General features: G+C 52.5%; 10 protein-coding genes and 1 non-coding gene across 11 annotated transcripts; 3 read left to right on the top strand and 8 right to left on the bottom strand.

Annotated features, from left to right (window-relative positions):
- Positions 1 to 203: 203 nt before the first annotated feature.
- Positions 204 to 865, top strand: TMP1 (Thymidylate synthase; the record flags this gene model as incomplete). Its single annotated transcript, XM_049382719.1, has 2 exons — positions 204 to 785; positions 842 to 865. 2 exons carry the CDS (start codon positions 204 to 206, stop codon positions 863 to 865), a joined length of 606 nt encoding a protein of 201 aa, XP_049248237.1.
- Positions 866 to 1,360: 495 nt separating this feature from the next.
- J4E84_000074 (uncharacterized protein) lies at positions 1,361 to 2,452 on the bottom strand (the record flags this gene model as incomplete). Its single annotated transcript, XM_049382718.1, has 1 exon — positions 1,361 to 2,452. One exon carries the CDS (start codon positions 2,450 to 2,452, stop codon positions 1,361 to 1,363), a length of 1,092 nt encoding a protein of 363 aa, XP_049248236.1.
- A 1,292-nt stretch (positions 2,453 to 3,744) lies between these two features.
- J4E84_000073 (uncharacterized protein) lies at positions 3,745 to 5,103 on the bottom strand (the record flags this gene model as incomplete). Its single annotated transcript, XM_049382717.1, has 1 exon — positions 3,745 to 5,103. The coding sequence occupies one exon, from the start codon at positions 5,101 to 5,103 to the stop codon at positions 3,745 to 3,747; it is 1,359 nt and encodes a 452-aa protein (XP_049248235.1).
- A 984-nt stretch (positions 5,104 to 6,087) lies between these two features.
- J4E84_000072 (uncharacterized protein) lies at positions 6,088 to 7,512 on the bottom strand (the record flags this gene model as incomplete). The annotated part of the gene is made up of 2 exons (XM_049382716.1): positions 6,088 to 7,043; positions 7,131 to 7,512. 2 exons carry the CDS (start codon positions 7,510 to 7,512, stop codon positions 6,088 to 6,090), a joined length of 1,338 nt encoding a protein of 445 aa, XP_049248234.1.
- A 1,284-nt stretch (positions 7,513 to 8,796) lies between these two features.
- Positions 8,797 to 10,940, bottom strand: NOG1 (Nucleolar GTP-binding protein 1; the record flags this gene model as incomplete). Its single annotated transcript, XM_049382715.1, has 3 exons — positions 8,797 to 8,838; positions 8,894 to 10,739; positions 10,858 to 10,940. The coding sequence occupies 3 exons, from the start codon at positions 10,938 to 10,940 to the stop codon at positions 8,797 to 8,799; spliced, it is 1,971 nt and encodes a 656-aa protein (XP_049248233.1).
- Positions 10,941 to 12,070: 1,130 nt separating this feature from the next.
- Positions 12,071 to 13,225, top strand: J4E84_000070 (uncharacterized protein; the record flags this gene model as incomplete). Its single annotated transcript, XM_049382714.1, has 1 exon — positions 12,071 to 13,225. The coding sequence occupies one exon, from the start codon at positions 12,071 to 12,073 to the stop codon at positions 13,223 to 13,225; it is 1,155 nt and encodes a 384-aa protein (XP_049248232.1).
- Positions 13,226 to 13,300: 75 nt separating this feature from the next.
- On the bottom strand, positions 13,301 to 14,068 carry J4E84_000069 (uncharacterized protein; the record flags this gene model as incomplete). Its single annotated transcript, XM_049382713.1, has 1 exon — positions 13,301 to 14,068. The coding sequence occupies one exon, from the start codon at positions 14,066 to 14,068 to the stop codon at positions 13,301 to 13,303; it is 768 nt and encodes a 255-aa protein (XP_049248231.1).
- A 621-nt stretch (positions 14,069 to 14,689) lies between these two features.
- Positions 14,690 to 16,323, top strand: J4E84_000068 (uncharacterized protein; the record flags this gene model as incomplete). Its single annotated transcript, XM_049382712.1, has 5 exons — positions 14,690 to 14,761; positions 14,813 to 14,948; positions 15,003 to 15,186; positions 15,238 to 16,052; positions 16,106 to 16,323. 5 exons carry the CDS (start codon positions 14,690 to 14,692, stop codon positions 16,321 to 16,323), a joined length of 1,425 nt encoding a protein of 474 aa, XP_049248230.1.
- Positions 16,324 to 16,747: 424 nt separating this feature from the next.
- On the bottom strand, positions 16,748 to 18,625 carry J4E84_000067 (uncharacterized protein; the record flags this gene model as incomplete). The annotated part of the gene is made up of 1 exon (XM_049382711.1): positions 16,748 to 18,625. One exon carries the CDS (start codon positions 18,623 to 18,625, stop codon positions 16,748 to 16,750), a length of 1,878 nt encoding a protein of 625 aa, XP_049248229.1.
- A 2,953-nt stretch (positions 18,626 to 21,578) lies between these two features.
- Positions 21,579 to 21,682, bottom strand: J4E84_000066. The gene has a single exon. It is a non-coding gene; the product is annotated as a tRNA-Glu (tRNA).
- Positions 21,683 to 22,793: 1,111 nt separating this feature from the next.
- Positions 22,794 to 26,417, bottom strand: J4E84_000065 (uncharacterized protein; the record flags this gene model as incomplete). The annotated part of the gene is made up of 1 exon (XM_049382710.1): positions 22,794 to 26,417. The coding sequence occupies one exon, from the start codon at positions 26,415 to 26,417 to the stop codon at positions 22,794 to 22,796; it is 3,624 nt and encodes a 1,207-aa protein (XP_049248228.1).
- Between the last annotated feature and the right edge of the window lie 431 nt (positions 26,418 to 26,848).

Below are 26,848 nucleotides of genomic sequence, written 5' to 3'. Positions count from 1 at the left end.
GTTCACGGCACCCTTCGTGCCTTCCCAACGCGCTCGCGACTTGAACTTTGACTCCAGACTACCCTCCTCTAAAGCATACTCCAACTCCCCACCAGACCACAAAAATGCCTCCCACCGCCCTCGAACCCGTGATCACCCCCGAACCTTCCAAAGATACCGCCAAAGAAGCCTCCATCCAACCCACCCCACTACCCACCACCGCCATGCCATCCAGCAACCCCACCCACGAAGAACACCAATACCTCTCCCTGATCCGCGACATAGTCCAAAATGGCGAGCACCGCCCCGACCGAACCGGCACCGGCACCCTCGCCGTTCCCTTCCCACCCCAAATGAAATTCTCCCTCTCGCGCCCATCCAGCGACCCGTCACAACCACCCACGCCCATCCTCCCCCTCCTCACCACAAAACGCGTCTTCCTCCGCGCCGTAATAGGCGAACTGCTCTGGTTCGTCGCCGGCAGTACACACAGCAAACCATTGTCAGAAGCGGGCATCAAGATCTGGGACGGAAACGGCAGCCGCACCTACCTCGACAGCGTCGGCCTCTCCCACTACGAAGAAGGCGAACTAGGCCCCGTCTACGGCTTCCAATGGCGGCATTTCGGCGCTGAATACAAGGGACACGCGGAAGACTACACAGGTCAGGGTGTCGACCAACTCGCCGAGATCATCGACAAGCTCAAGAATAAACCGTATGATAGACGGATTATACTGAGTGCGTGGAATCCGGCGGATATTAAGAAGATGGCGCTGCCGCCTTGTCATATGTTTGCGCAGTTTTATGTTAGTTTTCCGGGACATAAGCAAGGGGGGGAGAGACCGAGAGGTGTGTTGCATAGTCTGCTGTACCAGCGGTCTTGTGATATGGGCCTTGGTGTTCCGTTTAATATCGCGAGTTATGCGTTGCTTACACATATGCTGGCGCATGTGTGTGATCTGACGCCGGGCACTTTTACGCATACGATGGGGGATGCGCATGTCTATCTCGATCATGTGGAGGCGCTCAAAGTGCAGTTGGAGAGGGAGCCGCGCGACTTCCCGGAACTGAAGATAAACAGGGAGATTGGGGGCGGTATAGATGGGTGGAAGGCGGAGGAGTTTGAGGTGCTGGGGTATAAACCACATGCGAGTATTGCGATGAAGATGAGTGTGTAGGATGTATACGATGTATGATGAATGTAAGAGTACGTCTCCACCACCTGCTTTTGCATCCATACTGTAGCTTGCGCGGCTGTTCCACACATGACAGCATGTAGACACGCTATGAACGCTCCAAACCCAACGTAAACACATTATATGCACGAAAAGAGGAGCATAATAACCAACCTAACCCTCTCACCTCCAAGCCCCCCATTCCCCTACGAAGGCATCTCCTGCGGCTCACTCCTCGGCCCATGATTATGCGCATATTTCGTACTAGCCGGCAACTCACTCCTTACAGTATCCGAATCTGGCGCATCCACATACTGCGCATCCACATGCTGTGGCGGCACAGCACCATACATGCTCTCTCTATTATACGGGCTTTTCTCTCCGTTAGCAAGCTTCGTCGCCTTTCTCTTGCGCCACCAGAAGGCCGCAAAGCCGATCAGCGCGAGAGCAACGAGGCCGCCGATTACAGGGCCTGCTATCCACGCTTTGCTGGAGGAGGAGGAGTCGTTACTGTCTTCACTGGCTCCAGATGATGAGGAGGGAGACGAAGAAGGGATTTCTGCGTCGAGGAGCACAGCGTAAGTCGCGCCTGGCTGCTCGCTAATCACGCTCGTAGTGTTCTGCAGATAGCAATTGTTGAATCCGCCCTTCAATGTCGAGTCGAAGAGAATGGCTTTACAGCCTACGTTCTCCTCCGCACAAGCATCCATACACGCCGTAATATTCTGCATATGCAAACTCGTAATATTAGTCCCCGGATTCAACCTCCCACAGTGCACTTCAAAGCCCTTGGCATCCGGCGTGCCCGCCGCCGCGGTATACGATTCCCTGTCTGGGCATTTCGTATCGATCTGATCAATTTGCGTCATGACTGCCGAGTGAAAGAGGATGATTCCCGCGCCTACGTCCAGGCTATCTGTGTATCCAGAATCATCGCCCGTCTTGAGAATGCAGTTGGCGAAACCGATTACCATAGACGGATTCCAAGACACGGCTGTGCAGAGCGGTTGCTGATCGACGCAGATCTGCATGCATTCATCGAGAGATTCGGCGTGGTAGAACCATTGATAGTTGCCCTCGAGATGTGGATACGCGTCAAAGTCAGCTACGTTTGCCTTGATCATCTGCCCGCAGTGCGTGGTGTATTGCATGCCGTGGACGCCGGGGAGGGTGTTGGTAGAAAGATCTTCATGCGGACATGTTTCGTCGAAGCCTTCCATTTCGCTCCTCTCGATGAGGGCGGTGTACCGGTGGGGGTTTGGTTCGAGGAGATCGACGGTCGCGCTGCTGTTCTTCATGTAGCAGATGTTGTCGGGATCTACCCAGAGGACGCCGTAACATCCTTCGCCAGGGCCCCAGAACCGTGAGCAGTGTTCTATGCATTCTGCGAAGCTGTCTAGTTGAATGGCTTCGGTTGGCGCTTCTGATGTCTATTAATGATGATCCTTCTTGGAGGATATCGCGTGATCTGCTGCTCACCATTATGGCGTATGTTTTGATCACAGTATGTGGTGTAGTTGGCGCCGTTCAGTGTCGTAAATGGGCTGCCGCATCTCGCAGGACTATATTGCCGTGCTTCGAGGGCGCGATTAGATACATATTCTGCTAGACCTGCTCTTGTATCAGTAAGCGTCTTGTTTACTACCACATCATCTCCACACCTGCAAACATACTTGTAGGTGAAGCAAACGTCGTAGTCGCTAGCATTAGAGCTAATGAACCCCACATCCTCACGTCCAGCATATTAGTATACCCCATAGTCGAAGACCTGTGCTTGTGCAACAGTAGGAAACGCGACAACGCGAGATCCGGGGATCGTGAGTGTACGATACAAGGTTAATACAAGGTTAAACCAAGCTGTACCGATCAGACATGTTGCCAATAGTAAGCCATGGGGCGAAGTACAGCGGTTATTGAAATTGCAACTAAGGCCTCCAATACATGGCATCATGATGGGGGCCAGAAAGTCTTCCTGTAAGACAATGCACCTCATGTTAGAGGTGGGATTCCGTTGAATCCTACGACATGGCTTGAGGGCGCAGCGTCCGCGGGCATCTCGAATCATCGGGTGGTTGGGATTCGCCAGGATCATGAGTGGTGTCGACGAGAATGACGGCGTTGTGCTTGGTCAACGCATTGTTAGGCGCGTGACGATGGGCCTCGAGATGCAGGGCGTTTGCAGGGATTATGGTAGGATCCTCTTTAGCGTATGAACGCGCCTCGTCGACGAGCTAGAGAAGGCGCACTGCGCCTTGCAGAGAACAACAACTGCGCACAAATGTTGATGTACGAAGTCGTCATGTCTCACACGCAGTGCTTACATGGGAGATTCTAGGCATTGTTGTATGTTTTCTGTCAATTTGTAGAACCCTTTAGGAATACCTAGGTACGCTCTTTGTGTACTAGCAAAGGAACGTTGCTCTTCTCGGACTAGCCTTTTGGTGGCACATGTGCACGGCTTCAAATCCTCGGTTTTTGCACAACAAAGGTTTGTAGTAATAGATTGCTTGTAGAAGTAGTGGAGCGTCTACTCGCTAACAGAGTAATACAACGAAGATAAGGGAATAGAACTTGCGGAACGACTGTTAAACTACCTTCCACTGTAGTAGGATACCACAGTTCTGAACGTGCTCGTAATCGTCTCTTTAGTGTGAGTATGACAGCCTTGCGGCACCTTCACACCGTCAAAGCGATCCTTAATCCAAGCAAGATAGTCAGAAACTGTGACCATCGAGGCACCCAAGTGATCGACCTCCGGATACAAAAGTAGCGAAACACGGGACTCTGGGAAAGCGCTGCAAGTCCGATTGAAGTCACTCCTGGTGTTGGCCGCGTACACCAAAGAGTCGGCGATGCCCTGAACAACAAGCATAGGTGCAGCGAGAGCGTGAGGGCCAGCGCCATTGTAGCGCTTTTGCCAGTCGACAACATCTGGATGCTCGTACCAGGTAACCTTCTTGAACATCTGTGCGCTGGTGAAGTTGCCGTATAATGCGTTTGCGACGAGAATGCAGCCTTGATCCAGGAGTGGAAGAAGATCGAGAGCGGCATCTGTAAGGTAGTCTTCGAGATGAAAGGTGTTAGGAAAGAGCAGTGCGAGCGATTGTAGAAGTAAGATGGCGTTGGCACCGCCGAACGGCCCACCATTGGCTCGTCGGATAGACTCAGGGAAGAGGTCAAGAGGACGGAGCGCGGGAGCAGCGGCGACAGAGCCTAGGAACTTTCCTGCTTTCAGCAGCTCTTCTTGGTCGGGCATCGCGAGACGCTCGTTGGTTCTCCAAGCTGTCATGCCACCTTCACTGTGGCCGACAACTACGTACTCCTCAGAGAGCAAGTCGCCGAGAACCTTGCGGGCAGCAATCAACCCGTATACAGCATCGGCTGCGTGCAAGAAGCCCGCCTCGTACATGAAGCCTTGGGGGATATCTGAACCCTGACCCGAATAGTCGGGCGCAATGACAGCATACCCAGCAAGGGCAAGAGCATACGGGCCTCTCCATTCATAGTGCAAGTCTTTGTTGTTGGACGGTGCACAGTTTCGAATTCTACCAGCTGTGCCGTGTGTCCAGACTATTGTATTCAGTGGCTCGTCCCGGTTCGGCTTGTTGTACGGCAACAGCACAAATCCAGTAGCCGGAATAGGGTTTCGTTCAATGTCTTCGGTCATATATATGAAACGCGCAAGAGACATGCCGGTTGGTGCTGTGAACTTAGTGTTGCTGTCGTTGCGTGAGACTTGTTGCCATCGCAGTAGGGCGCCTGGCTTTGCTCCAGTGGTGTTGGCTGGGGTGGTGTAGAATTCGTCTAGCGTTACGTTCTTCGACACCCATCCTGAGGACTCGCGGAGGAGGGCTCCTTTAAATGCCGTCTGGCAAGAGGAGTTGCATGACTCTTGCGCACGGCTGGCTCCAAGGAGGAAAGCCATAAGATGGGTGTAAGATAGTCTCATGTTGAAGAATGGAAAAGTGGAAGGAATGACTTTGCTGATGCCCAGGTGGCATTAGAGGCTACATCAGGGCCCTATATAATATTTCGATTGATACAGCATCGATATCGACGCGCGATATGCCGACCATACTGAGGTCAGGTGCAAGTATGCACTAGACACGAAGTGCCGGCGGTACTTCTTGTTTGATCTAGCGGGATGCATGACATTGCGCAAGCAAAGAACAGCCGAGAGACGCTCCCGGATAACGTCGTTCTTATCCCTCTTCCGATGCAGCAAACTCGATCTAAAAGGTCGATGTACGAAGTTAGTGTATGTCTCGCGCGCAGTTCGTACATACATAGGAGGTTTGACCCTTGCCAGATACCCCATATTTCGGACCAGATGTTTCACTATGCTCTATTACTGGTAGTCTCTCCACCAATGCGGCTGGAATTTTACGTATAATGTATACCAAGTATACGCAAGTTGAATGCTCAGCCAGGTTCGGACTGTGAAGGCACCGGCTGAAGAACTAATGTGTTTGTGCCTACCTGGGTACGAAACAATGGAGTGTGCCTTTGACTCAGACTGTGGTCTGATCCTGATGCGTGCATACGACGCAATGGCACTTCTATCCCAGTAACGCACCGCCCCTGCGCGACTTTGAAAGAAGAGACTTGACAAGAAACCATCGGCCTTGACCACAAGCGAGCGTATACGACGGCCATGAGGTCGCGTAGAGACGTGCAAGCTCTGGAAGAACTCGTCTACTACAGAAAACTTCTCTCAGATAGCGACGTTAAGAGATCATCAGCACCATGTAACGTAGCGGACCTTCGAGGTCGTAACGACTTTGCTACGACGCGTGTACACAACAGCACAGTGCATAGGTGTGCACCACTGGCTCGGGCGTGCTTCGTGCCGTGACAACGCATCGTTGCCTACCTGGGTAGCGCCATTAGACGTCGCTCGGAAAGAAGCAAAACTTCCAGCAGTGTTGATTGCTCACGAATACTCCTCTTCATCAAAATCACCAAAGATCCAATGCTCTTCGAGCCTCGCTCGTTCTTCGTTCGACTCAGCTAACTCAAGCGCAGCCGCCTTGAGCTTTCGTTCACGTTGTCTAGTCTCTTCGTACTGCTCTAAGGGTACCCATCCCTCCGGGCCGATGCCAACAGCATCCCTACAAGCCTGGAGCTGCTCGTCGGCTTCAACCTGCGCAGCATGCAGACGCTTACACTCGGCTACCTCGTGTTCTGTGAAAGAAATCGGGCAAGGAACCTTCGAATCGCCTCTTGCGCTCGATTCTGGGGCGGTAATACTCGACCAGTTCTCCGTTAGATAGATGAGATCAGCTTTCAGTGTCACATTATCGCCTTCCCAGGGTTCGCTCGCGTGATCAAAGAGTTTTCGTCTTATTATACTGAAGTCGTGGGCTAGGGCGTTGTAATGAATCGGGTTTAGTTGTGCAGTCTTTGCAATATAGTAGTAGTGGAGTTGACGCCGGCGTAGGAGCACGGCCTGCTCGAATTGTTCCCTCTCGCTTAAGTCGTCAAAATTGGGTGGTAATTGTGGCACTTCAAGCGATTCTGAAATGGCGTCACCGTAATTCTGGAGGCTATTTGGGATACCGCACTGCAGGAAGAGCGGGAGTATTGCGCAGTGTTGCCAGTCAATTAGACTAGTGATTTCAAGTTTATCCGAGACAATTACATTGTTTGGTTGGAGATCGGGATGTCGCAGTGTCGGCCGGGCAAGAGCTTCGTTGTTATGCGGGATGAGATAAGGCGCAGTTTGCAGGTATTTCTCAAGGCTGGCAACATGATCCAAGGGCGATTGCTTTTCATAGTTGTAAATCTCTCGCCGCAGACGTTGGAAGGGGTGAAGCGGTCGGCCAAACTTGGTCAGATATGCGATCTCTTTCTTGGCCCCGGCTACGAGTGCCGATGTTGGATTTGTATCTTTGGAATAATTAGTTGAGATGGCTTACAGCAGATGGTCAACAAAGACGTGAACCTGGCTGTATAAATGGAAGAGCTAGCACGTACGTGGTCCGCGATGAATCTGGAGATCGCCCCGTTTTCCATACCACATTCTGAGCCTTGTGTCAGGACCAATGCAGAAGTCGCCATGGCGGGCAGATTTCGCGATACGACCCTCGAAATTATCGAATGCAACTGGCAAGTCCTTGGTGTAATACAGACTGCCGCTTGCCGGAAACTCAAGAGCAAACAGTTTCGACTCCAGCTCCACAAGTTTAGCGACAACAGTAATTCTAGCCCTTTCAGGCAGGTTATACCATATGTCACCCAAGTTCGTACCCTGAATGAACTCCATGAAAATGAATTCGGTGCCAGCAGCGTTCTCCGATGTAGCTGAGTAGCTGTAGACCTTGGGGACAGGTATACCATGTAAACGGAGAAAGTCCATCGTCGCGACTTCGCTGGCTACGACCAGGAGCTTCGGCTCTGTAACCAGGTAAGGAATGCGTCCAACAAACTGGAAGCCGTCACGCATCGTGATCAGAAAGGTTCGATTGAAACCCCCTTCAGCTGGTTTTTCGAAGGAAGTCACGTCTTCTACGTTCTGATTGACAGCTGCAGCCGCGAAGCGCTTGAACTCCGATACATCAAAGACGCGTCTTCGTTCAGAGTGCTTCGAGACGTCATTCCAACTTCATTCCATAGTCAATATGAGCCATGGCTGTGGTGGAAGGGTTTGACAAACATCCATCGCCCTGATGTGTATTCAAATAGCTTAGCGGCTTCGTCCGTTGAGTAGTAAGCCAGAGAGCGAGTCGATATTGAGCAGAAACTCCCGGCTCTTGGGGATTGTACCGTCCGTAGGAAAAGACGACGGGAGCTATCTGTGAATAGGCGACCACGTGTGTTCCGATAAAACGCCATAAGACAATCGCGCAGTGGATTGGCGTAGCGCAAGGCCACGGAATCAGTCGCTGCAGCGGATGTGGAGCGACTCAACCGGAACGCTTGGATTACTTGGCATGCACTAACACCGATAGCGCAAAACTCCCAACGAACGGGATCTGGGAGATGAAAACAGGAGGTTGGAAAGTGAGAACTCTAGGCGCCCGCACGCGAGACGGGACTGAAGGATTTCGTTGTGCTTACGGTCATCTCTACCTTGTTGCTCTTGCGCGAAGTTGCATCGAACAGCTAGTAGAGATCGTCATCGTGCAGTGAAACCCCTTCGGCATTCCTTGGAGTCATTTGGGGGTTGTAAAATATCGTGGGAATGTGATAGCGGGTTTGTGGTTGTCGCAACTTCAGAGCGCCTTCCAAACCACGCTTTGAAGGGTCGGTAAGCAAAAAGCCTTGGCAGGGCGTAACAAGGCTGAGCGCTGGTTCATGCTATTTTCGCCCTGCAGGATGCCACCACCACGAGGGTGCGGCAGGCTTGTGCCGTGATCTTGGTGTGTAGTCTATGCCCAATGCCTTGGGTGTGCAGATCGCTGGTCTTAGGCCGGGCAGTAGCTTCACCTGTGTCAAGCCTAGAAGTCTGCTGGGCATCACGAACTTCATCGAAATATTGCGCGATAACTTCGCTCGAGTCAGGGTGGTGATGGAAAGAAGTATTGCATTACCACGCTGCTTTCATCGACAGCGAGTTGGTATCTAATGCATCCCAAACGCCAGCCATGATTTTTCCCACCTGCAAACACGCAATGCAAGAACGCATAAGACCCCAGCCCGCTTAACGATGGCTGGTCTTTCCGATACCACGCTTTCCTGCGGTCTAGATAACTGTTAGCAATTGTGCTGAAAGGTAGATGGTTCGGAAGCAAACTTACCAAATGCTTGATCAAAGAACCAGTCTGGTGCCTATCGGCCTCACCCTGCCTGGCCATCCTGTTCATCTTCTGCTGCGACAACTTCTGCAGCCTCTCAGCCTTAGAAGCGGCAACCTCATTCGTAACACCATCGTTCCTCCTGTTGGTGCTCTGGCTGCGGCCTCGGCTCTTGGCACGTGCAAGCATAGCAGCACCAGGCGTATCGACGTCCATAGCATCGCCACCAGGAGCCTCTGATCTTCCACGAGCCAAGCTGCGGCCTCGCGCCTCTGCCTTTGCAGTCGTACGCTCGACAGCCGCTGAGGGATCGTAGCCGAGACTCTCCAGATGTGTCTCCATCTTTGACATTTGCATGGCCTTCTTGGTCCTGGGAATGACGGCCCTGTTCTTGAGACTCTTGCGCATCTTGGCCTCGTTGCGGATGAGTTGCCTCTTCTCACGGATGAGCTCTGCCTTGTACCTGATGTCCGCTTCCTCTGCGTCTTCAAGGTCGTCGTCGGAATCGTAGAAGCCCTCACCCTCCAGCTTCTCCTCCTCAGCTTCGAGCGCAGCAAGCTTGGCCTCGATGTCAGGGTCGATGAAGTCGTAGACGTTCTGGCCCTTGAAGACCTCAGGAATGCGGTCGTGTTTCCACTCGTCGTTCTCGAGCATGTAGTTCTTGCGGAGATCGATGTTGTACACACCAGCTCCACCGTCTGCCTCTTCCAAATCACGCTCAAGGAGCGGCCTGTCAGGGTCTTCTTTGTCGTACTTCTTCTTGTTGAGTACCGCCTCTGGGATGGAAGTCTCGCGAGTAACGCCGCCCAACGGCTGGGCAACATGAATACGGCGAAGCAGCTCACCGAGACGGCCAGAAGGCTCGCCGGCGCTGTTGGTACCGGCCTTTAGCTTCTCAGCGTTACGGGCAGCGATCAAGCGATCGCAGACAGAGTTTCGCACGGCCATAACACCCTCAGTTGTGTTGCAAGAGAGCTCGAGCATCTCAACCTCGCCAGACTTGAGCATACCCTGTAGCTGTTCCTGGGTCTCGGGGTCGAGCTGATTCGGGCGCATAAGATCGATCTTGTTGATGACGATGGAGATGAGCTTGTTGGCGAATAGAGGCTTGATGTTGTTGAAAAGAGCGATTTGCGAGGCTACGGAGTAACCGCACTGCTCGCTAAGATCCATGAAGTAGAGAATGTGGGCGCGGAGATGGGCAATGGCGCAGATAGACTGATGCTCGATGGTGTTCATGTCCTCGAGTGCGTGGTCCAAGATACCGGGAGTGTCAACGGCCTGGAACCGGAGCATCTTGTAGTCGAAATGTCCGACATACAGACTCTTGGTGGTGAAAGCGTAGGGCTGTACCTCGACATCGGCCCTTGAGATTGACTTCAAGAATGAAGACTTGCCGACGTTGGGGAAGCCGGAGATGACGAGTGTGCGGGTGTTGGGGTCGATGGACGGAAGACGACCCAAATGCTGCCTAACCTGCTCAAGGTAGACGAGAGGGTCCTTTAACCTCTTGCAAATGGTGGCCATACGACCCAGCGCGGCCCTCTTCAGCTGCTTGCACTGGAAGAGAGACTGTCCGTACTTGAGAAGACGGACATAGTCGCGCGCAACCGTCTCAATCAGCGACTTTGCAGTCGAAAGCTGACCAAGCGCAATTCTGAAGTGATCCGCATCGTATAGGGTGTTGAGCAGATCGCGGTGGAACGGGTGGATGTCGGCGAGGCGCGGGAAAGCCTCGATGGTGGTGGAGAGGCGCTCGGTAAAGGTTTCGGAGGTGTACTTGACTTTTCGCGTGTAGAAGGCTCGAATTCTGCTGATCTTGAATCCAGCACGAATCTGTGTCGGCAATCTGGGTTGCAGTCAGCTTTGTCATCCTCTATGCGATATGCATTGCGCCTGCGAAGTCGCAAAGCGCCGGGTGGTAGAGGGAAGGCGCTTTGCGCAATTGTGTCGAGGAAGGCACCTACCTCCTCTGGGTCCTGGAAAGCACGATGTCCAGAAACTCCTGGCTCGTAGGCACAGCGGGGATATCCTTCCACTGGGTCTTCATTCTGGCGGCTGCGGTATGTTGATGTCGAGTAGAGCCGTCTGCGCGTTGGAGAGACTTCAGGGCAAAAAAGTTCACGACGCTATCGATACCGGTGGGGAAAATAGTTCGCCTCGCCGCCGCGCTAGTCCCGCATCCAATGCTAGCGTCGTTTGTCCGGGCAGTTGCACCCATCCATCACGCGCCTGACAACACCGTAGCCCACATTTCTATCATTACCTAGGTATCTTCTCGAAATCACACAGTACGTTCGAGCCGCAGGACTCGACAATTTTGCCTAGTCAACATAACAGCACTACCCTTATGGTAACTTAGCAGTATGAACATATGTATGCTTCGGCGCAACTAGTATTGACCGCCGGCCTGTTCCCAGGGCAGTAACATATGGAGCGGCTGATGGCGCGAGCGATGCCTTTCGCGTCGGAGTGTCCAGCTTCTCTTTCTTATTCTACCATCTCGATCATGTTTAGATGAATTCATGATGAACACCACGGTGAAAGAGGCTGTCACCCGCTGCCAGTTACCGAGCTGCGCGTGGCTCTCTTCAACTAATTTGACAAACCTCAGTAATGTGCCACCTCTCTTGCCAGATTCAGATCTCTCAGGCATCGGTGTGAGTATCAGGACTCAATGTGTATCACTCCGCCTAACTCCGTACACAACAGGTCATTCTCGGTTTCTCGATTTCAGCATATCTCACATTACTCTTACTCATCATCCACTATATCACCGTCCACAACGTCCATCAAACAAAAAGCACATCAAACACCCCCATAAATGCAGTCGACCATCGGATCCTCACTTTCATACGCTCACGTGTCTTCTCATGGACTCCCAGCCGACGCTTCCAGTACGCCATTGAAAAGTCCGTCCTCATCCTCAGCGACCTGAACCTAGTTACCGGTACCGCGATCCTCATCGCCGGTTACTCGCAACTAAAATGCGGCATCTCGGCGTATCACTGGCAAATGATGGTCTTCATTTCATGGTTTGCCAGTTTTGCTTTCGTGTCTGCCACAGCTTTTCTCGAAGGCTGTTCGCAGACCAACAAAAGTATGAGACTCGTCAGACTGGTCTTTATGGTTCTCCTCGCTTTCTTGCTAATTGCTGCCTTGCTTCCGACAGGGTCGAGGATGTGGCTTAATGGGTATCCCGATGATGGGGAAGGGTTCTACCCTAGTCTGAGCGCTGTTTGCTTCTACAAAGAGCTTGGTATGCGGTCGTTCTTGCGACGAGGTCCCAAGATTTGGTCTATGATCTTCTCTGTGGTTATCGTTGGGGTTTCCTTTGTTCGGTGCGGTATACAGCTACTCGATCGTGGCGGAGACGTGTCCCGCACATGCCTCCGGACGTTACCTGGAACGAAGTTTAAGCGATTCCTTAAATCCTTGGAGGACAAGACATCATCTCATACGATTCAGGCATATATCTGGCACGCACCATACCTGCTCTCGTACGCTGGCTTCATCATCGCCCGAGCCATCTACGATGTCTCTGAGTCAATGCTACTAGAGATCCTCTGGCTGACATTCGCAATGGCATGGGGTACCATCAAAGTCTGGGATACACGCGCCGCAGCCTCATGGAACTATGACGGCTACAACTTCACGCTCAACCAAAAGGTTTCCGAAGAGAACTCCTGGGGTTTCGGTCAGACTTTGCCGTTGATCTTACTACTACTGCCGCTTCTCTCAATGGCCCAGGCGTACCTTGACGACGATGCAAAAGCTCAAGAGATCATCCGAGCTGACGAGGACACATCCTCCCCGCCTGGAACGGCGGCGAATGCAGAGGCGGAGGATCCGAGCGCTGTCGACCCAGACCCATTCGATTCCCAGAACTGCAATCGGCTTATTAACCTTCCAACATACCCCTACGAGAACTTCGCCTCGCACGACTGGTATCACGATCACTTGATCCTTCTGGTGTCCCAGATTATCATGGTCAGCACCGTCGCGCTTTTCTTTCTCACGCGCTTAGCAGACATCTTCGGCATCTCCTCTATTCTACGCAGTAGACTCTTCGTCATCTGGATTCTAGCTATCTTACCGCTGGCGTCGTTCATTCACCTGGCAGCATGGTATTTTGCGGCTTTAGTGGTCGGTAAGTGGCCTGGCGCAGGGAGACGGTTGTCCAGAGAGAACGAAGAGAGGAGAGACCAGACCAGGGAAGGTCAAGTGGTGCACTGGATATGGCGAGCGGGACTCACAGCAGGGTGTTTGCTGTTCACGTTCTTTGTCAGTTTAGAATCGGCCGGACCGAACTCGCTGTTCTCGTATCTGAGATGAACTCATGTAACGTTATATCGTATTCATGTATGAATATTGATGACTCTATCACACGATTCACTCCACCTTGCAGCTTCAGTCCAGAACCTGGTAATGAGCATCCACGGGATTCTTCCCATTAATCGTAAGAACATCCTGAGGACACGCACTCATCACCACAACCACATCCCGAAGCGCCTCCAAAATCACATAGTCTCCAGCTTTCGTCTTCGGCTCTTCAAAACTAATACCTCTCTTCGCCCCCTCACCTTCCTGCGTGATAGGAATGTTCATAAACAAATTGAACGGATCCGGGACCCTGTACCCCATCTTTGCCTGAAGGCCCTCAAGCGCTTCTTTATACTCAGCCGCGAGAGACAAAGACGTGCTCAGCGTGTGTAAAGCATCCCAAAAGTTGTCTGTGCAAGACTCATGGTATCCATTTACACCCAGCTCACTGTACCGCCACCGATCACACGCTGCGACCAAAGTGTCATGCACGCCTGGACTTGTATCTTCCACCAGCTTGACCATCGGCGCTCTCTTCTGACTGACCATTACATCGCCCACTGCAGGCGTCACTTTCAGTAGCGTGGCCCGGCAGTGGCACATGGACATGTATTCGGGCGCGCTGGCAGCAGCGTTCGCAGTAGTAGAGTACTTGGACGGCGAGTCGGAGGTCGCGTTTGGGTAGAGTGCTGCTTCGACTTTTGAGGACGCGGTAGAAAGGCCGGAGGAGGGAAGTGCGAGCGCCCAGGTATCGACAACTTGGTTTCCATGCGTGTTTGTTATCTTTATCTTCTGCCCGGCTTTGACGAGGGTGGCTGCTCCGCGGCGGGCGGGGACGGTTTGGAGGGAGGTCATGGTGGGGAGTTGTGGGATGCTGTAGTCTGTAGTCTATCAGAGTTGATATGTGAGTATGCAATAGACATGAGCTGCTACTTGGAAGCATATGAGGTATGCCATCATATGTATATGCATACCCCACTTGTGCTGTCGCGTCAGGTCGTGGGACGGGAAGATAGGGAGATAGGATGCTGGCGTCCGAAGCCTACGTCATTCGTATGGGGTTGATGAGCACAAGCATAGTGAAATTGCCGTAATTGCTGACGGCAGCTCAGCTCTGTGCCTACAGTGTAGCGATCAAGTTCAGGCGCGCGAAGTGAGCGCGTAGCACCGAGTCGTACCCATGGTTCTGACCTCGGGAGGCGTCTCTTAACCATGGATATAGTCCAGACGAATTTTTTATAAGACACGTAAGTTTGAGCGCAATATGTGGAGTAGATAATGTCTGGTCAAAGGGAAAGTAGAAATTGAAGTTGCGACATCGAGGTACCACCTGCACCTGCAATCGCGCGTATCACGTGTCAAGAACGCGGCTTCCAAAACGACACCCTAGCATTCCCGAGCGCCGCAACCCAAATTATCCCCACCACAGCTCGACTCCTTTACCGCCAACCCGCACCATTCCTACCCACTCCCACCATGGCTGCCCTCGCCACCAAGACCGAGTCGCAGAACATCTTTACCAAATTGAAGTCGAAGCCCGCGAACAAGGTGCGTCTTGCAAGTAGACAGATACTCGGTCAATGCCTAACACATCCCTAGATATGCTTCGACTGCGGCGCAAAGAACCCAACATGGAGTTCCGTACCCTTTGGCATCTACCTGTGCCTCGACTGCTCGTCCAACCATCGTAACATGGGTGTCCATATCTCCTTCGTACGATCCACCAACCTCGACAGTACGTTCACTCCGAGTCTCATGGCTATACAATACACATACTGACTGGGGGTAGTCTGGCAATGGGACCAATTACGGATCATGAAAGTGGGCGGTAACGAAAGCGCCACCAAGTACTTCCAGTCGCACGGAGGCTCTGCTGCGCTTGCGAGTAAAGACCACAAGGCCAAATACACCAGCAATGCCGCCACCAAGTACAAGGAGGAGCTGACCAGGCGCTGCGCCGCGGACGCCAGGATGTAAGAAGCAATTCTCTTACACGGTAAACTGGGCTAATTCGATTCTACCAGGTACCCCAACGAGGTCGTTATCACAGATGTGCCTGAAGTTGGCACCGACGGCACCAACACGCCAGCCAATGACGAAGACGACTTCTTCTCCTCATGGGATAAGCCCGCCATCAAGCGCCCGTCGAACCCACCCTCGCGTACTGGTACACCCAAGATTGGAGGATCACCCTTCCTGAAGCCTGGCGCCAACGGCAATGGAACAGATCGTCCCAAATCGCCACTCGTTGGCGGTGAATCGAGCACACCCGCTGCAAAGCCCGCTGCCGTACGAAAGACGACCGCTGGCGCTGCGCCGAAGAAGAACATTCTGGGAGCCAAGAAGAAGGGTCTCGGAGCAAAGAAGGTGGTTGCCGCAGATGGAGGCCTAGACTTTGAGGAAGCAGAGCGAAAGGCCCGTGAAGAGGCTGAGCGCATCGAGAAGTTGGGCTACGATCCCGAAGCCGAAGCCGCAGAGGCCGCGGCGGCCACCAAGTCGAAAGCCCCCGAAGCATCCGCCATTGTCTCCCCGACTCCCGTATCGCCGCCACGAGGTGGTTTCGGTTCCACCTCGAAGACCAAGCGCTCCAGCCAAGATATGGAAAGGTTAGGCATGGGCGTACAGCGTCTGGGCTTTGGACAAGTGGGTGCTGCGAAGAAGGCTGCACCACAGAAGAAGATGGGTGGCTTCGGCAGTGTAGGCAAGCCTACACAAGATGACGGCGAGAAGTACGCACGCGACAAGTTTGGCACACAAAAGGGTATTTCCAGTGACGAGTTCTTTGGACGCAACGCATTCGATCCTACTGCTACTGCGCAGGCCAAGGAGAGGTTATCAGGTACGTGATATCTATAAAAGCATGCACGTTTCGATTACTAACTTGCTATGTAGGCTTCGAAGGCGCGAGCGCTATTTCCTCTAACGCATACTTTGGCCGACCCGAAGACGAAGTCGGCGACGAGGACTACGGCGACCTCGAAACCGCAGCCAAGGACTTTGTCCGCAAGTTCGGTCTTACCGCTGGCGACGATCTCGAAAACCTGACGAACATGCTCGGCGAGGGTGCGACGAAACTGCAAGGCGCTGTCCGGAACTACCTCAACTCGTAGGATGACTTTGTGGATGACGTTAGGGCCGACTACGATGGGCGTGCGGCTGTGTACTGAACATACTCCTCCGGTGTGTGGAGAGCAGGGCTGGTTATCATATGCAGAGCTTGTCGCAGACGTCGAACAAGAGGTGTGGGCGCTTGGTGCATTGCATGGAGCGGGCAGATGAAAGACCATGAAGCGTGGAGTTGGCCGTACATTTCTATTGCGCTGAAGACGTGGACTTGGGAATGGGTGTTTGGGAGTATAGACAAACGCAACTAAGAGTCCCTTCAATTCAACCTCGTAATCTCATTCCTAGCGTTGTCTAATGTGTGATTCTGAACGCCAGGCATGAATAACTAAACAATGAAGTGGGCAAACATCTCTCCATATCCAACACCAACACCAACCTGTCAATCCAACCCTCTGCATGTACAATCATTCAATCCTCCCTATCCCCCCAAACATCAGCCTCCTCCCTCGCCACAGCATCTAGATCAATCATCCCCTTCCCCCTGCCGCTTCCTCCCTCATCGCCATCGTCTTCCTCACTGCTACTCTCCTGTCCCTTTGCCTCTTCCCTACTCATAGACCCCCATCCCGCATCTTCATCCTCGTCGTCTTGAGGAAAAGCGGGCGACACAGGGACGAAGTCGTCCATGAGGTTACTCGGGAGACCGGCGGGTGCGGGTCGCGGATGCGAAGATGAGGGTGGGGAGGGGGAGAGGGGCATCATTGCCATTTCGGGGTGGTTGGATAGTGGTGGTGTGGAGGCGCGGTTTGGAGGTGTGGTCGCAGCGTGGCGAGAGGTAGAAGGTTCGGCTTCGGGAGGTAGATGTGGATATGGAGAATGAGAGATGTGTGGTTTGTTGCTATCTTTCGAAGTAGGCCGGGCATCTTCTGTCTTCCTCATCTCCTGCCTTGGTGCAGGCGCTGTTTTCACAGCAGCAGAGGTATCGACTTGTTGTGTAGGTGGCAACTTAGCATGATGCTCCTGCTGCTGTTGCTGTGAGAATGGGAAGATGGAGAAGAGGCTTTGACTCAGACTGTGCCTGTTTGGTGCGCCCGGTCTTTGTTCTTGTCGGAGTGCTTCTTCTCTGCTTCTCGGCTTGTTGGGTGGTGGATGCGATGCGGAGTGTGAGTGCGAAGGAGCCCTTCTGTTGGTCATTGGACTGGATGGTTTCTGAATTGCGGTTTCTGGCAAGGAGGCTTCGCACATTTCACAGGATGTGAGGGCGGGGTCGTTGAGGAAGGTGCAGCGTGGGCATTGCTTTTTGAGATCGGGTGTTGAAGGGCGTTGAGATTGGGAGGGTTCCTGGGGTGGTTGTGCTTGTGGTCGGGGAGGCTGTCGTGGAGGTGCTGGTTCGTTCTGGGTAGGCATTTGGTACCCTGGGCTGTATCTCTGTGCGGTCCTGGAATTGGGTGGCGCTGTATCCCGCTGTCGACTGGTAGACGATGTGCCTGCACTCCCTCCAGCATTTGGATTTGGGTCCACTGATATTACGACCTGTACGTCTCGTTTCGTACCACACTTCATACACTCACACTGCCGTACAACGCTCTTCGTATACGTATCTGTGACCTCGGTCGGTGCATCGAACCGGATCTCGAACTTCCCTGGCTCACCGAAGCCTGGGGTATTCCTGTCGTTCCCTCTCCCTTTGGCATTTGCATAGCCTGCTCCTTTCGCCACGATTGGTATAATAGGGTCTACGGCTCCGAATATCAGATGGTCCACAAAGGGAATCAACATCAACCTCCCACTATTCTTGATGTGATGATCGATTTCCGGGCGGAGTTGAAACGAGTCGATAGATTGTAGGACGCGGAAGTACTTGTTGAACATGTCGCCGTACCACTGGCGAGCTTGAACACCCTGCTGCAACAGATCTTTCGCGATGTTCCGTGGTGCCGGACTCGGCCATAGCGCGTCGATCAAATGCTTCTCTTTCAGCGCCTTTCTCACCATCAAGTCTAATCTCGCGCATTCATACAGTCTCTTCTCCAGTCTTTCGTGCAACTCGTACTTTGCGAATCGAATAACCAAGCCTCTTACGAATCCGGCATCGAGGTTCCATTTTCTTGTAAAGTAGTCCAGAGATTCCAAATCTTTCTGCGCCTGCGCATTTGCGGGTCGGACTTGGACCGGTGAGAGTTCATGGCCCATAGAGATCCATCTTTCAGTCTGCCGTGGAAAGGCGGTTGCTGTGGACCAGAATGAGCGTATAGGGTAGTACTCGGCTTTGAAGTAGTTGTAGACGAAATCTAGGAAGTCGGCTTCTGTGAGTGGCATCGCTGCGTGGCCGCGAGGGATGTCCATGATGGGTGGTAGTTATGGGTGGCGAGACGTGTGAGTGTCTCAGGCCTGGAAGGCAATCACAAAATCATTCGTGACGGGAGATGAAGACTTTGGTCGCAGATGTGAAGGTAGTTGGAGCGCGGTTGTGATCTAGCGGCCCGAACTATGCGAAATGTTGCTGCCTGGATGGAGTGAAAGATTACGCGTACAGAAACAACGTGGGAATTAGCAAAAGTGACGATGCCTATTTGAAGCTGCGCCACAGCATGTGATGTGTTAGAAGCGCTTGGAAGTCCGACTGCTCTGCTTGTTCTTGTGACCGGGTAGCTGGACACGCACGTCATTGTGTGGCGGTGGCTGTGCTCGCACCTTCCGCGTCGGATCTGAGCGCCCTCTTTCCTCGACATTCCAGAACTCCACAACTCTACAACAACACGCTCGTCCCATATTCGCAACACGCCATCGACGCCCAAAGATGGGGTATCAATGCGCACTCACCTGGCGTCGATATTTTCGCTTCTGGGGAAGAACGGGATACTGCGCAGGTGCTTAGTTGGCGGGAACATACAGAGACCGGGCTTTCGACGCAACCTGGAAAGGATTACAGAGCATCCTAGCCAGAACATCTACAACTCGACTGCCTTTTCTCGTGGAAATACCTCAACCTTATCCGGATCATACCATCTGGAAATAGCCCAGCCTTGTCAGGGTCATATTGCGGTATCCCTTATATCTGCGTGGAGTATTACCTCGGCGTGGTAGACAATCCGAAGGAACTGACCTGTTGAGAGACCGAGAAAACGCCTCAGGAACGGCACATCTAGAATAAAACTCTCCTTACCTTCACGACACTAACCATGTTTGAAGGTGGTAGCATAATCGTTCTAGCCCAAGTCTTGCGCAAGGGTCCGTGGAGGTAAGGGTTGATCAAGGGATTTCCTATCCAAACGCAATCTGGCTGATCGGTGTGCCGCATCTTACTTTCGAGGCTCTCCGATACGTGGAACCCCTCATCGTTTATGTTGGAATCGGTGTTTTGACCCTGATAAGAGGCTGTCGACATTGACGCACATGGCTCGCACGGGGTATACAGCGATCTACCTGGAGATCTCGGCAGCCCACGCTGCCTGCTGCAAGTGCACCCGCATGCGTGTATCTAGCACACGCCCGATTACTAGACGCCGTTGACTAGTTAGGAGGCGGGCGAATACACTTATACTTGGCTTGGTCCCTCATTGTCACACAATCACATTAACCGTCCCAATCTCGACCTGATCTTCGGCGGTCCGTATGTACAATGTCTACAATGTCTACCACTACAACGGAGAAGGACGAAAAGCCAGAGCGGCTCGATATGTCTGATGGTTTGCAGATCGCTCAACCTGAGACATATCCCGAGGCCGTCAACCGCTACTCTGCCAACGGCGATACGAAGCTGCCACAGATTAATGATGATGACAATGGTGGACGCGGTCGTCCGCCGCGGACGAGGTCATCACGCCTGCGGGGCTCTCACGACATTCTTTCGTACCGCACTGCAATGGACAGCGACCAGGATCAAGCTCCTCACATTCAGGTCCCGCCTGATATGTGGAAGAAGTTCTTTGCTCACCGGCGACGCAAATACTGGTTTACCATCGCCATGTCATTCACCATCGTTGCTGCACTTGTAGGCACCAGTATTGGAGGAGGACTTGTAGTGCAAGAGAAAGCCGACAAGTAAGATATGGTTCTAGTTCTCCGTCATTGTCTAATACTTGAGTAGAAAGGCCGAAGCACTCGCAGCGGAGCAGGCGGCGGCGAGTTCGAGCATGGAGCTATTTCCAACACCGACATCGGCGAGTCCATCGGATATTTCAGCGGATGCCCCATCGGATACTCCGACGGATAGCCCAGCGGCTGCGACTGAAGACACGGGGACGTACTACAGCGCGAGGCCATTTGGCGCCATCCAGTCAATCAACACAACATGTCCATCCACGCTCCTCATCTCAAGTCGGCTGGAAGGAAAGAAGTCCGATATTAGTGGTCGGTATACATACAACTGTCTCGACAGCACCAACATCCTCGACACCATCCTCATGAGCTTCACAGCATACACCCTGGAGCAATGCGTCGACGCATGCAGTCAATACAGCGCTATGAACGGAAGCAGTGCCTGCAAAGCCGCCGTGATTAGCTCCGACTTTAGCGCAAGGTACGAGACTGAGAATGGCGCGAATTGCTGGTTGAAGAGTGGGAGTGGAGATGCGAGTACAGGGCAGAATGGGTATACAGCGGCGGTGCTGCGGGAGGATTAAGCGCAAAAAGAAGGTGTCATGTCTATCGTTCACCATTGTAAAGATCATTACCGGCGTTGTTCTTTGTCCAGATGATGGACGCCTTGAGATTTCTTGTTTGCAGAATTAGCGATCGTTTGAAGTGACCCTGTCACTACCTGTTCTATACCAATGTCAGTCGTTATAGTTTTGTGTCTTAACAGCACCTCATACAAGGAAGCACCCTCCAGCCGCAGTTGACGTGAGGTCGCCTACCTTGCATATTCTCATTTTGATTTAGGCTGCAGACCTGTGTAGGTTTTCTTTGTAGGAGGTGTGAGCGTGGGTGAGCTTTTTGTTCGCTGTAGTTAGTGTGAAGCCGATCTACATGTCGGGCAAGTGTCATTCGAGTGCTCTTCCATATCAGAACCTATGGAGCGACATAGGCTGGCGATGGCTGGGATTAAGTCGCTTGACAGTGGTAGAGCAGTGATTGCGGCAGGGTAGAGTTGCTTCGGTCGTACCTGCATACCACGTATAGTCAACCCAGGTAGTCACTCCACCTGTAGCTAAAGGCAAAAGAAAAGTGTCGTACCATGTTCTCAAGGCTATCCAAGTACATACTCAGCCTCTGAAGCGTCCCGTGGGTCTAGGCAAAAAGATATACCAACCCAATCTCGAACCCATAAAGATGGCAAAAAGAACAAAAGAATTGTTTCCGACACCGGGAATCGAACCCGGGCCTTGCCGGCACTGCGCTGCAACAGCGAGCTGACTCTGCTATGAGAGCGGCAAATCCTAGCCACTAGACCATATCGGACTTTGATGCAAGATAGAAGAGATACGGGCAATATATGGAAAGAAACAAAATCTGGCGTGGCGACGATGAGGTTTGACCAAACTTTGCTGAGAGGGGTGGAAACCGTGGGAGAGTAGTCAGGCAGGTTTATGGAAGATTCTGACACGTGGACAGTGATGGCGGGGAACTTTTCTGCAGACCCCTGAATACCCCCACTTCGCGAAATCTCTACCACCAACATCCCGGAGGTACTGCGGGTAAACCACAATGCAGTTCGAAGCCGCTGGATTCGCCGTACGAGTGCTTGGAACGATATAATTGATGCAACACACATGGTAAGCCAGTGCGGTAGGGCTTTACTAAGCTACACGGCTCTATGTACATCTCGATCAAGATCTTCATTCGACGTGAGATGTCTGCCAACACCTCGCAATATCACACAGCAGTCTTTTGCAAGGAAACATCCCGGCTGTTGCCTGTGTGAAGACGGCGCACTAATTTGAACGACGTTAACTTCGTCGATGCGACTACTACTATATTTCATGACAATGGCGAAATCGATTTGGGCATCTCGATCTATCAAATACGTCTACAACGTGATAAGCCTAGGATGCTTTCCAGGCGCATAAATTTAGCGTTCTCGTAAAATTTGGCCAGCGATGGCAAAGCATTTATACTTTGCTGAAATTAAGATTGTCGAGAGCTTTGCGATAGAGACTTGCTAAACGTATAGCGGTTGCTGAATTCTGATTCTTTGGTTCGAGAGTACTGCTGCAAATTGGCCTCCTCAACATGTCACACTACAGCAGTGGTATCGTGCGGCTCTTCCTACGACGACATCGCGGCCACCGCGTTGAGCAACGAGACTAAATACCCTAAAGCCTACGTTGACTCTAGATTATCTACATTGTATATAACTATATTGATGTAGGCCCCTGAGTAGCCAGCGTCTTTCTTGAATGAGGTGCACGAGTACTTCTGCAATTGAGCCTTGTCAATATACCAACACCACGGTACAGATATTGGACAGTCCCTCCCATCTCCATCTCACCATGTCAAAACCACCCCGCTTTCTGATCTGCTCACACAAACCATCCTACTCATCTCAATAACAAACCATCTATCCATTCCCTTACTTCCCATTCCTATGCACCCCAATAAACGTCCTCTCCCCCCTATACATATGAATACTCCTACTAAAATGATCCTCCTCCCCCTCTTCCTCTTTAATCCAAACCCCATCCACCAATTTCGCCCTAACCATCTCCTCCCCCTTCCCACCCACCATATCCCCAACATCCCCCTCACCCGGCAACTTCCCCCCATCCCTCGTCCTCCCCTCCGCCATCCTCACCCCCACAGCCTCAACAACCGTATCGAAACCCGCCTCAACATCCTCCTCACCCCACGGCAGACTCTCAACATCAATCTTACTCTCCCGACCAAGCAAACACATGATAATAACCATAGCACCCGCTTTCGACATGACCTGATTATGCTGTTTACACGCGTCGTCGTTGCAGCACTCATTACACCCTTCTAGACAATGACAACTCGTAAGCCTTTGACACGCCTGCTCAAGCAGCGTATCGATGAACTCGAATGCCTTGGTACTAATCCCGCTGCCGCTCGCACCGCCTTTTGCGTCGTAAAAGGTCAAGCGTGCGGGACGTTTGCGGGAGGATTCCTTCGCCAGGAACTCTTTTTCGGGCACTTTGCATTCCGTGCGGACGTCGCCGGGCATGCTGATGACGAAGTTGGGCATGAGGGATAGGACGGCGTGTTCGGCGGCGTGGATGCCTGCTGCGATGTTCAGCCTTCGCGACCGCAAGATATCGAGGGCGGATTTGGGCACGTCGAGCCACATGCCCTTGCTAAACAGTATAATAGGCGGATTATCAACCTGCACAGCATCCAGAATCCGTCTTTTCTTGTCGATTTTAAAAAACCCGTAGACGACTTGTTGGATCTTGATAGGCCCGTAGAAAGCTTTTGACCTGGAACCGGGGATACGGCGGATAGCTTCTGTTTCCACGGGGTCGATGTCCGTGTAGTCGCGTTGTTGGGTTGTCCAGTCTACTTTTACGTATTCGACTTTTGCGAGCATGCGCTCTTGGCTGAATTCTTTGACGAGGTAGGTGTTTCCTTGGTGCAGGAAGATGCCGCCGTCGTAGAGGGTGAAGAAGGCGCGCGAGGCTTCGAGTTCTTCGAGCACGGTGTTTTTGCCGTGGGTTACGTCGATTATGGCGAAGTGGTCTTCTTCTGTGTCGCGGATTGCGACTGTGCGTGAGGGCTGGGGGAGGAAGCGCGTGTTGACGTGGTAGAAACCTTCTTTGTCGCGGCGCATGCGCTCGCGGGCGATTTTGGGGAGGAGGGGGCCGAAGTAGGAGGTATCTACTTCGACGTTAATGGGCATCTCGTGGGCGGCGCATTGTACGTGGCCTTCCAGGACGAGCATATTTTCTAGGTCGACTTGGAGTGCGCAGTTGGGTTTTGTGAAGATCTCGTCCGGGTTCGACATGTAGTACTGATCGGTAGGAAAGCAGTCACCGACTAGAACGGATAGTGAGTCTTTGTTTCTCCTTCCAGCACGACCACTTTGCTGGCGCAGGTTGGCAATGGTGTAAGGAAAGCCGACCGTAACGACAGCATCCAGGGATCCGATATCGACACCAAGTTCCAGGGCACTAGTAGCCACGATACCACAGAGCTTGCCGTCAAACATCTCTCGCTCGATCTCCCGTCTGTCTTGCGGTGTATATCCGCCTCGATACGACATAACTCGAGCAATGACCTCCGGTCTTTCCAGATTGGTAAGTTCGGTCTTGATAGCAGCAAGCAGCGCTTCACACTGCTTCCGTACACGGCAGAAAGCAATAGCTCTTACGCCCCTCAACATCAACTGACAGAACAGCTTCGCCGTCTCCGCCATACAATCGCCGCGTCCAGATGTAGGATCACCAGGATCTTTGAACGGCGTATTCCAACACAAGAACTCTTTACGTCCGGAAGGAGACCCGTCAAAGTCGGTCAGTTTGACTTCGTCAACACCGAAGATAGTTTTCATGTGCTCTTCAGGGTTTGCGACTGTAGCCGAGCAGGAGATGAACTTGACATGTCGATTTCCCAGCGCCGCACATATCCTGCGTAGACGGCGCATGATGAACGCCATGTGGGCTCCAAACAGTCCGTTGTATACATGCAGTTCGTCCACCACCACGAACCGTAGGTTCTGGAGATACGTTCGCCATGCATCTTCTTGCGGTAGTATGGTAATATGCAGCATATCCGGATTCGTAAAGATGATGCGTGCCTCATCCCGGATGTAATTACGATCACTCATCGGTGTATCGCCATCGAATGTCTCAACCAGCACCTGTTCAAACCCCGGCATAAACCTTAACAGCTCTTTCATGCTCTTTCTCTGATCCTGCGCGAGCGCTTTCGTCGGGAAGATATACATAGCCCTCGTATTAGGCTCTTGTTCCAGCTGATGCAAGACCGGTATCTGATAAATCAAAGATTTACCAGAGCTCGTCGAAGTAGACACGATCACGTTGTGCCCGTCGTAAAGATTGTTGATAGCCTCCGCCTGATGAGCGTAAAGCTGTGTGATGTTCCTCGTGTTATACAACGCATTGACGAGGTTCTGCGACATGGCGAAGTTCAAGTCGCCGAAAACAGCTTCTTGTGGGTCAAAGACACGATGGCCGTCTGGCACAATCTGTCCGGTATACCACTCCATCGTCTTGATCTCGTTCAGGATGTCGGGGATAGGCTTCCGCTCAGCTGGTATGGAAGCTGGTATGAGCGATCTATCCGGGCCAGGTGTAGAGTGCCGACTCGCTGTCTCCACTGGGATGAAGGCCTTTGAAACCTCCATGATCTTCTCTACCGAATCCACACCCTCCTCAGCACACTGATTCAAAAACGCATTCACCGCCGACGTAAACTTGACATTCCTCTTCTCGATCAGATTCATCATCTGCTTCTGGCTGTACACCGGCATCTTGAGATCCTCATTCCTCAACTTCGTCGTAGCCTTTGTAGGCTCCCCCGTTCTCTTATGTTGCACCTGGCGCTTCAAATCGCCATCGATGAACTCAAACAGTAGCACCTCTTTATGCTCGCCTTTATCCGGTTCGGGTTCTAGGATCGCAAAGTCGGTTGTCCGTCTGCCGTGTAGATTATCTTCTGAACCCATCAGATTGATTTGTAACATTGCTTCGTCGACGTATGCGAAGTTTATGGCTTTGGGTATGAGCGCTGTGATCTGCGCTACGTCTTCGATGACTAGCTCTCGTTGGATGTTGGCTTCGACTGTGCTGCGCAGGTTTTCGAGGGTCGTCGCGAGGTGCTTGCGCGTGCAGAGGAAGGTGTAGACGAGGTTTACGGCGCGGTGGACTTGAGCGAGCTTCGTGAAGTGCTCTGGCCATGGTATCGTCGTTTCGACTAGGGTGGACGAGTTGTTGCGCGCGAGAGCTGGTTTGCCGGCACCATTCTTCTTGGGCGCTCGCCGCGGCTTCTTTCCTCCATCGTGTGTCTTCGTGGGGACGCTCGTAGTGGTCGTGGCTGGGTCGGGCGCGTTGGGGTCGATCATTGAACCATCCGGTCCAACGATCCTGTGAACCTCATTCACCCCTTCGCCTTGTGCAGCTGGCGCCGCTGCAGTCGCTTCCTCATCGTTATCTCGCGATTTCCGCTTTCGCTTTCGTACAGTCTGGTCCGAGACGGTGGCAGCCTTGAGTCGAGGCATCGTGGGGACGTTGTTCTGGACGCAGCGCCGGTGGTAGGGAGCATTGTTTCACAATCAATGACGCAATGGCGCAACGGAAATAGTGATCGTGCACCTGGGGGAACTTCGCTTCGGCGTCGAATATATTTGATTAGGGGGTCTCAAATCACGTACTTAGCTGTGCATCTGAGCTCTGCAGACAATCGCTGCGACATCTCACAAAAAGACGCGATCCTCGCGTCGCGCGTCGCCACGCTCTCACGTGCGCTAGAATGCCGCGCGGGCTTTTCTCTAATCGGGCCCACGCATTTCACAACAAACATTTCACAAACACATCAAAATCACTCCTCTCGCGTCAAAAGTATTTCTGAAAAGAGTCCAAGATGCATTTCCACACCTATCCCCAGGGTATATGGCCAAAGAAGATCAGCATCCCGCCCACATATCCAATC

The sequence above is a fragment of the Alternaria hordeiaustralica genome (genome assembly GCF_023758085.1).
Source record: "Alternaria hordeiaustralica strain BMP 2776 chromosome Unknown scaffold_1, whole genome shotgun sequence".
Taxonomy (NCBI): domain Eukaryota; kingdom Fungi; phylum Ascomycota; class Dothideomycetes; order Pleosporales; family Pleosporaceae; genus Alternaria; species Alternaria hordeiaustralica.
This window is presented reverse-complemented; position numbering and strand designations above follow the sequence as displayed.